The 11,085-nt window shown below is 44.1% G+C and overlaps 1 protein-coding gene across 1 annotated transcript in view; it reads left to right on the forward strand.

Moving 5' to 3' along the window:
• CLASP1 (cytoplasmic linker associated protein 1) overlaps positions 1-10,223 on the forward strand; it is a 120,948-nt gene extending 110,725 nt beyond the window's left edge. The window contains exons 39-41 of the mRNA XM_075181141.1: positions 6,707-6,913; positions 8,258-8,374; positions 9,513-10,223. Coding sequence (XP_075037242.1) covers positions 6,707-6,913; positions 8,258-8,374; positions 9,513-9,599 — 411 coding nt within the window. The 3' untranslated portion in view covers positions 9,600-10,223. The remainder of the gene's footprint in view (positions 1-6,706; positions 6,914-8,257; positions 8,375-9,512) is intronic.
• The last annotated feature ends 862 nt before the right edge of the window (positions 10,224-11,085 follow it).

Consider the following 11,085-nt stretch of genomic DNA (forward strand, 5'->3'; position numbering starts at 1 on the left):
GTGCGCCCCTCCCCTAGGCTGCCGCTTCGGTGCGCCCCTCCCCTGCGCCCAGCCCTAGGCTGCCGCTTCGGTGCGCCCCTCCCCTGCGCCCAGCCCTAGGCTGCCGCTTCGGTGCGCCCCTCCCCTGCGCCCAGCCCTAGGCTGCCGCTTCGGTGCGCCCCTCCCCTGCGCCCAGCCCTAGGCTGCCGCTTCGGTGCGCCCCTCCCCTGCGCCCAGCCCTAGGCTGTCGCTTCGGTGCGCCCGTCCCCTGCGCCCAGCCCTAGGCTGCCGCTTCGGTGAGCCCGCCCCCTGCGCCCAGCCCTAGGCTGCCGCTTCGGTGCGCCCCTCCCCTGCGCCCAGCCCTAGGCTGCCGCTTCGGTGCGCCCCTCCCCTGCGCCCAGCCCTAGGCTGTCGCTTCGGTGCGCCCGTCCCCTGCGCCCAGCCCTAGGCTGCCGCTTCAGTGAGCCCGCCCCCTGCGCCCAGCCCTAGGCTGCCGCTTCGGTGCGCCCCTCCCCTGCGCCCAGCCCTAGGCTGCCGCTTCGGTGCGCCTGCGCCCAGCCCTAGGCTGCCGCTTTGGTGCGCCCGCCCCCTGCGCCCAGCCCTAGGCTGCCGCTTTGGTGCGCCTGCGCCCAGCCCTAGGCTGCCGCTTTGGTGCGCCCGCCCCCTGCGCCCAGCCCTAGGCTGCCGCTTCGGTGCGCCCCTCCCCTGCGCCCAGCCCTAGGCTGCCGCTTTGGTGCGCCCGCCCCCTGCGCCCAGCCCTAGGCTGCCGCTTCGGTGCGCCCCTCCCCTGCGCCCAGCCCTAGGCTGCCGCTTCGGTGCGCCCCTCCCGTGCGCCCAGCCCTAGGCTGCCGCTTCGGTGCGCCCCTCCCCTGCGACTAGCCCAAAATATATTTGTGCGCAGAGAACTGGGAGACTTTTTAAAGTGCATTCTGTTCACTAAACTTTGACAGGATACAGACAACACTACACCATGACTCTACCCGTCTACGAGAGACACTGAGTTGTATAGATGATATTTCTCTCAGCTGAGCGAGGATTATAGTAACATGTTATATATACAGCATTCACAGAACACACACACACACACACACACACACACACACACACTCTCTCTTCTTCTGGGCTGGACTCAGGTTTGTGTCTTATTATTTGTTTACATGCTAACATTCTTACTGTAAGTGGTGAACTAGCTACAAACTCCTCCATTTTTTAACACAATATAATACAGATCACTAAGCATTTTGTGCCGTTTTCTAAGAAACGTGTCGGATCCACACACACTCTATGCTGCATAACCACACAGCCCCCCCTCGTGTCCCAGGGGCTATAGATTTAGTGATGTCAGCTTACTTATTAACAAACTGCCCAACAAAACTAACGAGGCCTGAATTAATAGCCCCATTGTACTCTGCAGAGCCAGCCTGTGTATGTGTTTGTAGGTTTTCACTGCAATTTTACTTTTTGCATATATATTTACTCTACTGTTTATACTATGTGCTTATATGTACTCTACTATATATACCGTGTGCCTGTACGCGCCCGGCTGTATGTACCGTGTGCCTGTACGTACCCTACAATATATACTGTGTGTCTGTACGTGCTCGGCTGTGTGTGCCGTGTGCCTGTACGTGCTGTGTGTGTGTGCCGTGCGTGCCGTGTGGCTGTACTGCCCGGCTGTGCGGCTGTACGTGCTGTGTGTGCGTGCCGTGTGGCTGTACGCACACGTCTGTATGTACCGTGTGCCTGTACGTGCTGTGTGGCTGTGCGTGCCGTGTGGCTGTACTGCCCGGCTGTGCGTGCCGTGTGGCTGTACGTGCCGTGTGGCTGTACTGCCCGGCTGTGCGTGCCGTGTGGCTGTACTGCCCGGCTGTGTGGCTGTGCGTGCTGTGCGGCTGTGCGTGCCGTGTGGCTGTACTGCCCGGCTGTGTGGCTGTACGTGCTGTGTGTGCGTGCCGTGTGGCTGTACGCACACGTCTGTATGTACCGTGTGCCTGTACGTGCCGTGTGGCTGTACTGCCCGGCTGTGTAGATATGTAGCTAGAAATGTGCAGAAACAGGCTTTGGTTATAAAACATATTTGCCCCTTGTTGGCATTTTCACTTTTTTCTTTTTTAAATTAAATAACCAAAATTGATTTATTGGAGATACTGATGGACACTAAATACTCACTATTATCACTTAAATGCTTTTTCTTAGTTAATTTAACATAGAAAGAAAGAATTTGATGATCTGATGGCAAAACAACTTAAAGGTCCATCTAATGTCCATATATTTGGTTTATGGTAACGTTGTTTTGCTTTGTTTTTCTTATTTTCATTCTTTTTCTTAACTTTAGCAATATGTTTGTATCCTGTATGAGGACAAATAAAATCCAGATAACAATTGATTAAATCAGTAATTAACCCCTGGTAATAATACTTGGTAGAAGCCCATTTGTGACCTCTATAGGCAACTTTTAAATCGTTATGTAATCATTTGTTTTATAATTGAAACAAAGTTCTATTTTTTTCGCATTATAGAGTTTTTTGGGTGTGTTTTTTTTTTTTATGATTGGTGATAAGAATTTGGGGATAAATCCATTTTGATTTCGCAATGTTAGACTATATATATATATATATATGTGTGTGTGTGTGTGTATGTATATGTGTATATATATATATATATATATATATATATATATATATATATATATATATATATATATATATATATAAAATAGTATGGGTGTCTAGGTAGATACAAATGTAATAGTGTGTAGAAGTATACTGCACTCAACTCAGACGTGTTACTTTTTTTTATTGTGATATTGACATTTCTGAGATTTGAAGGTTTATGGAACAGACTATTTGTCCGTGTTACAGCTCCTATAAAGCTGTGCGGTCGTAGAGGAGGGAACGTTGGGATGTATTGTAGGTTAATATTTACCAATACATTCCTGCACACGCAGTTGCTGGGAGTTAATGAGAACCACTTCTAGATTGTATTGCCCTAGAATAGATTACACGCTTGTGACAAAAATAACTGTTCGTATCTGTAGGCGATCCGTTTAATGGGACATGTAAATTGCTGTGCATGTAACAATATCTGCTGTCTGTAATGTTTTTTTAAGTGATAAATGCCAGCATTGTGCATGTTTTATATCTCAGACAAGTACAGTGATTTATATCTGATCTGCGCAGGCTTCTGTCTATTGGTTTCACGTTGTATGTAATACTGGTCTGATGTGTTCGTGCTGCAGACTAATTACACAGGTTGTGCACACACTGTTCTCATCTGTTTCCTCATTACCAAGGACTGACTCTGTAGAGTAGTTGGAAGACTCTCCCAGTACAGGGCCTGGCCACAGTTCAGCTTTCTTCCCACGTTGTCCTGACTAAAAATGACTGCATGTGTCTTCCCCAAATTATCAGATTTGGCGCAGATCATATTTCTCTGCTACCTCAAACAATCTCCTAACTGCCCCAAAAGAAGTTTTAGACGCTTACGGCTGTGCCTCAAAGTCAGGGGCTCCACTTTTATAACTTAAGATATGGAATTTTCAGTCCACATTTGAGCAATTGTTTCCACGTGACGCTAATGAAAATATAAGACCAGCTTCTATTTTTAGCAGATTCAAACTTCTAGAGAGTTCAGACTTTGGGGGCTTAATCGAAGGAAACTATTTTAACCAAAACTCTTATGTCCTATGTAGGGCTTCAGGAAGTGTAAACAGTTTCAAAATTAACCTAGAAAGCCCAATGTAGTGATTTGAGTTTGGTTTAGATTCATCCCCGGTCAGTCACATGACCACATTGGCATTCCAGGTCTCCGCTGCTTTGTTGTATCTGTCCATGCTGTTCCCGTGGTATTGAGCTGTCCTGGAGATATTTTGGTCATTTTGGCACAGCTTTTCCATATTGCTTGGATTGAGGAATCACCTGCCAGTAGCGACAGCCAAATACTTCTCCATAATAACCCTCCCTGCGCCTGACATCTCGGAGGTAGTCTGTGCATTGATGCTCCCTCCAGCACTGTGTTCACAGAACATCTGCTGACGTCATTAACTGGTTCTAGTTCTCTGCTCACATTCCAAACCTAACTAGGTCAGACTTTTATAAGCCAGGAAATCGCCATATAAAACGGTTTCAGCGAAACCTTATCAGCTGTGTTCACTGTCTCGGCACCGCACCACATCCTGCGTGTTCTCAGTCTGTTTGCGTAATTTTCTGGTGTGATTCTTAACCACAACTGTTGTAAGGTCTGTAACATGCCGAACCGAGTAGCTGCGCTCGTTCTCCTGTAGGGAGATTGACCGCACTTTGGCACAGTCGTTCGATCTGCCTGAATTGTCCACACTTGTCGGGTTCTAATATCTAGTGAAAATAACAAGGTTTCAAACAAATTCAGAAGCATTCTCTGAAAATGATCATTTAATAGTTCACAGCTTTCCATGAAGTATATTTAAAGTGGTTGCTCATTTTTGGTTATCGGCCCCATCTTTGTCTTGACTCTATCTTATAGGAAATAAACAAAGGTCCCCCGGGACCAGACCTCGCAGCACATATGACTGCAGACAACGTGGCAGGAGGACACAAGTCATTCTCAAGGGTAGAACGCTCCCATTCTCCTCTAATACATCAGATTCATTTCTCTTTCTCTTTCTCTGAACTGCAGCGGCTGCTCTCAGGAAAGTGCCATGAACCAGGTACTTGTACTCCAGCGATCATTAGAGGACAGAGGCAGCACTCCAACCCCATCTGGGCAATTAGTATATAACAATTATCTCCAATATATATCTTACAGTGTACAATAATCCCAGGGTTTCCACCCAATGGTGATTTATGGTGTAAATCCCCTCCATAGTTTACCGATCCAGATTTTCCCTGATATTTCACAATCCTGTTCGTATCTGGTCGCTCCAATTTTTCTGAACTATTTACTATGATTTTCCTGCTAGGGCAGCACTTTCAGAAGCCTCCCCCCTCCCAGTGATGTCCTGAGCTGAGCGTCAAAAAACTTAATTTCCTTGTTTTGCCGCAAGTATGACCGAGCGTGCGCAGATTCATACTATGGAGACATTACCCTCCGGCAGCCATTAAAATAGGCTTGATGCCATTTTTACCTTGACACCATCTTCCACATTTTGTGAGAAACTAAGCTTTTCACACCTTGGTAATTAGCGGTCACCATAGAGGTTATGGGGATGGCCGTACTTGGCACTAAGTTACTGAAGTAAGAAAAATCTATGAAGTGCTGTTTTCGCAGGAGTTGATGCTTTATAAATAAGCCCCTCAATCTGCTCATTTAGTGAGCTCATCTCGGATACAGAAAACAATAACTCCTTATGGTAATACACTGTCGCCTGAGATTTATTGATGGATGTTCACTACGAGGCATTTTCTTAAGACTATAATGTGATGAGTTGAATTTTCTGCACATTAACATTTATAGGAAGCAGAAACCACTCTGCACTGCGAGGACACTGTATAAATATATATAGGACCAAACAAAACTCGGTTGATTCCATTTAAGTGCTTTTTAATGTTGTGTACTTTTTGTAGTTTTGACTTTAAAGCTTTTATATGTAAAGCACTTAAGCCTGTGAAATTGCAGTAAAAGTATTCCCAGGCTCTGATTCCATGGACTGCTACAAACCTGGAACTTGGTTTATGGGCTGTTTACTCTGCAGGGGCAGGAAGGACGTTCTCGCTTTATGCCCTGAAAGCGCCCGGTCGCTCATCGGAAGTCGTTACACGGCACTGCTGCGTCCACGCAAGTTGCATTTACCCATCGTTAGTGAATCTTTCCTGTTGCTTTGTACTCTGACACATGTTACATTTTAAGGGTTACTATACAGAATTCTGATTTCTCTTCGTTCCAAGTGCCTATAACGTACATTTACATTCGAACATACCACTGTGACCTGAGCAAAATATATATTTCATATATTTTCATGTGTTAACCATTTATGTGTCCTTGTTAATAGTATTCATTCCCACACAAACTGTTGTGTGTTGGGTTTTTTATTTTAAACACAACTTTTTGGGGATGTGAAAATGTTTTGTGTTTCACTGTACTATGGATTGCTGATTCTGCAGGGACCGTTACTTGAGCCTCGCTCTGCATTGGTGAACCTGACCGCACAGTTTAAGGGGCGCATACTGGGTCCTGGTGGGGGCACTACAGTGATTTGCAGAATATTTTTTTTTAGTACTTGGAAAGGGTTTCAAAATTTGTAAAAGTTTCGGTTCATTATCTTCAGGAAATGCATATTCCTGTCCCACCTCCCGTGGAGGACAGAATGTATCTTCAAGCAGAAGGGAGTAGGATTTCTATATGAAGGCTTGCATTTAATATGCTTTAAACCAGATGCAGTGAAAAGGATGAAATATTGTTTATAGTAAACTTTAATCTTGAATACCTGATAACTTCTATGGCCGTCCTTTCACTATATGTAGCAGTAACATGTAATGCACTATTCTGATGGGTAAGAGGAGACCAGTGCCAACCTATCCAGATGTAGTGTGGTTCTATGTTCCATCTAATTACCTTGAGGTACGGTGTCCTGCTGGGACCATGTAACGTATTGTGTAGTAGTTGTGAGACACTTCCTGTGTTAACATAACACATACACCATTAGATCATAGAGATATCAATCTTACAAAGTGTATTACCAGAAATCCTCTTTGAGAATCGTGTTTGCCTGAGCGCAGGTAATACAATGTGTCTTATTCTGTGTGCGTTATAGGTTGTCAGAGCTGCAGAAGAAGCGGCCTCCACCCTCGCCAGCTCCATACACCCCGAGCAATGTATCAAAGTGCTCTGTCCCATCATTCAGACGGCCGACTACCCCATAAATCTGGCTGCCATCAAAATGCAGACTAAAGTCATCGAGCGGATTTCCAAGGAGTCACTTCACCAAATCCTGCAAGACATAATCCCGGGTTTATTACAGGTGAGACAGACATTTGTACAGAGTTGGTGCAAAGTGATTGTAGCAACCTCCACGAGGGGCAGCCTTAATAATCCAGTACCACCCCCTCCCCCTCCATTCCCCTCCCCCAACCGTCTTCCACAAAATACAAGGTTTTTCTGTCTCCTTTTCCTAAATGTTCCGTTACTGTGATGTTTATTATGAGCTGGAATCTCTTGTCACGTGTATAGATTCTCAGTCAGTTCCTCCATTCAGATGTTGATACAACATAAGCTGTTAAATTCTGATCCATCCATTACTTTGTTTAGCCGTCTCATTGTGTCTATTTCATCAACACTACTGGTGTGTATAAATATGAGACAGTATCTGGATTATACATGCCTGACAAAGACCTAAGTAGGTGCCAATAAGGGATATTTTATTTCCACCTTCTCCTGTATGTTTGCGGAGCTGCTGCGACGAGTATGTTTTGTGACAACAGATCTCCTCTCCCAGACTCTGATTTGGTTTAATCACTCAATAATGTCACAACTGTTCATGCCGGTCGCTGCTTTCAAAAATTCCAAGATCAGGTGTCTGGGAAAAAAATTGCTTTTATATTTGGGAAAATTATAATTTTAAATCCTGCAGTAATAAGGGCCATGGTTTGTCTACTTGCACCGTGCCCCAGGTGAGTTGGAGAGACGCGGGATTATTACATAGTTATAGATTATATAAGACTATATAACTGTGGATAATGATACTTTTACCTTCACCTTGGGTCGCCCTTGTTCTCACCCTACATATTGATTAGTGGAAGCTGCGGCTTCCTGCAGAGCGAGTACTGTCACCTGGTCAGTGGAGCAGCCGGACCTGTTCATATAGTCAGCAGGTGTTATGCTAATTTCTGCAACATTTTTGTTAAACGCCAGGAATCTGGGAAAAGCGACCTGATGAACTCCAGTCAGGAGGGGGCTCTATGAGAGGAAGTATCAGTGTTTGTGGTAACGTTAGCATAGGCTTCTCAAGGTAGATAGTAGTGTTATTAGTGCACGCACGTTTATTTAGGGATTCTCTAAGCTGATTTTCTTGTTTATTTCATCTTCTGCATCTACAGTTGCTCTACAATGCTCCCTCTCACAAGAAAGATTTCCATCAGTATTAAGAATCTGTTCAATTATCATAATATTTATTGCAGAACTCCTATTGTTGAATGAGATGCAGATTTTCCTGTCATATTTCCAGTTATTTCTAGTTTGACCACTAGAGGCGCTGTATCATTGCTTCATGTCCCATTTATTTTACCAATCTTGAAACCTAAAGTGGAAATGAAGTCTGGTTCTAGAGTTGCTGGCATATTCCTACTCTCATTTCTTCTGTCCTTAGGGCTATGATAACACAGAGAGCAGCGTCCGTAAAGCGAGCGTCTTCTGCCTGGTAGCGATTTATTCCGTCATCGGAGAAGAGCTGAAACCTTATCTTGCACAGCTCACCGGCAGCAAGGTAATAGTGATACAGTGAATGTCATAGGTGTGGCTGCATATATAGGAATGAATGGTACAAAGCTTTATTCCAGGTCTGTTACTGTCCGTACTACATGTTAAGTGAAATTCTCCATACTGCAGCCAATAGTTGTATATGTTGTAAGCTGCTCTCTTAGAGCTCGGATGGATGTTGCCGATTCTTGTATTTAAATCTTAAATAATGGTTCAGATACAAATGTGTGGGCACAGGTGGATAATAAAGACAAGTTTAAATCTTAATTCGATAAGTTGCAAATGTTACAACACTGTACTTCTGATTCTTATTCAGACCACAACCTCGTTTTCTCGGGAGACAAGCTCATTAAGTTACACATGGGAAACACTGTTTCCCTGTTTCTGCATGCTGATATGTAATAGGGAGCAGCAGTTCCCATTACAAGCTGAATGTCCTATAATATAATGAAAAATCACTATAGCATTCAGACACTACTGAGAAACCTGGACTTTACCTTCGTAGACTCCAACTCATTAGAGAACGCAATGTGTTTCCGAAACCATTATTTCTATATGTAAAGCTGTAAGAGCAACAAAGCCAAACTAATCCCTTTTATTAAATATAATAGTCATACTTTTATTATTTATAATTGTAAACCAAAATATGTCATGTTTTACAGGTAAAGGACTATGTTTTTAGGAATTGCATACCTAGACATTATAAAACTTAGTACTTTGTTCTTTCTTTTAACAGAATGCTCAAAATGTGTTCTCAAAGCTGCCCTGAAACATAGTGTACGGAGCATTAACGCTCCTAACGCTGCATTGATGCAAAGCAAACACTAGACCAGGGTTTGCCAAATCCAGTCCTCAGGGCTCCCCAACAGTGCAGGTTTTCCATATCTCCTTGCTGGAGCACAGGCGTAATCATTACTGACTGACACATTGTAACAGATCCACAGGTGGTCCTAATTATGTCACATGTGATCCAGAAAACCTGCCCTGTTGGGGAGCACTGAGGGCTGGGTTTGGGAAACCCTGCACTAGACAGAAAGTGTGTGTACCGTTCCAAACAACAAATGTATTTGTTATAATTTGGATGAAATGTTTACTCTATGATGAACAATGATACATACACCTTTATATATTTTTGTCCCTCCTAGATGAAACTTCTGAATTTGTACATTAAAAGAGCCCAGACGACGAACAGCAACAGCAGCTCCTCTTCCGATGTTTCCACGCACAGTTAGTGGGCAGGTTTGGTCCTGGGTGGCTTTTAGAAAGTGGCGGCAGAGACCACGCCGGCAACTCCCATACGCAGGGTGTCTCCAGTGGTGGACCAGTAAATATTAACACTAATAGAAACAACATCACTGGAGAGGCTGGCGAGGCCTTCCAGAGATCCAGCGCTGAAGGGGTTTTATTTGTCAAGAAAATGGTGTTTCTCTTGTCCATTTGTTAGGTTTTCCTAAAATCTGACCCATCCAGAGCTGCGGGGTGAAGAAGCGATCAGCGGTGCCTCTCATACCTTTCTGCAAATGCACCCCCGATATTTGTTGCAATCATCAGTATTTTATTTAACAATTGTATATGTAATTTTTTTCCTTTTTCTTTTGTTGCTTTTGGAATTGAATGTAACACCGAGATTCGTGGCTCAGTGGTGTGACTCAAAATTCCCATAAGGAAGACATTTGAACTGGCTTTAGAATTTGCAGGCGGACGAAGGTTTGCACCCCAATATTTTTTTTTCCCATGCTGTTTTATTTTGTAAATATTCAGCAAAATAATTTTACAGCTGCTGGTAATATCCCTGCTAGAGGGAGCTGGATCCACAGTGTTTAGCTGCACACATTAAACTGTTTCACATTCAGAAAGTGGACACGATGTTGTTATTGAAAATTTGACTTTTTTTTTTTTTTCTGTCCCCGCTTCTTGGTGCCGCATAATCTCTGCCCTTTGTGACAAATTAGCTGCAGTGCGGAGCGGACTGTTCAGCAACTGCGTCTGACATACCATGTAAAAAGCATTTTATCTTAGTAAAACTTAAGCCAGGATGATAAGGTCATATCTTTTAAACACAACCGTTTTATTTTATTTTTGGGGTTTTTGTGTTTTAACCTTGTGTACATAGTGCGAAGGCCGACAGGTCTGCGTTACCTATCAGTGAACACCACATGCGAAAGTTGTCAAATCGTTTTTTAATACTCTAGATCGTTATCTATGAGCCAAGTCGCACGCTATGAATTTGAGGTCCCCTATCAAGATAAAGGTTTAAACCTAAATATTTTAAGCATTTGGCCCACGTGAGTCACATGACGTGGCTGTACGAGCAGCATGCTGCCAATATTCAGTGCACAATGAGGCTTCGTTCTATAACCAGATCAATTGTGCAGATTAGTGGTTTTGTCTAAAGCCACAATGTAAAAAAGAAAAAAATGTTCACCGTTGTCTTAATAGGGAGAGTCCCTCTTTTATTTGAAATAACAATGAGTGATTGAGGCTGGGCCAAAGTGCACCACACCCGGATGTGATCCCAGTTATATTTCAATCTAACCCAGATCAATGTGACCTGTCCAATTACATCCCAGGTGTATCCAACCCATATCCAACCACATCTCCAGCATGCCGGGCGAGCCCTGCTGATCCATGGGCTCATTCCCATTCTTTCTGCTATCTTGTGTACCCAGGTTTTATTCTGCAGCACAGATGAGGGGAATGGTCTTAGACTCTTGGTTT

The sequence above is a fragment of the Mixophyes fleayi genome, chromosome 7, assembly GCF_038048845.1.
Source record: "Mixophyes fleayi isolate aMixFle1 chromosome 7, aMixFle1.hap1, whole genome shotgun sequence".
Lineage (NCBI taxonomy): Eukaryota > Metazoa > Chordata > Amphibia > Anura > Limnodynastidae > Mixophyes > Mixophyes fleayi.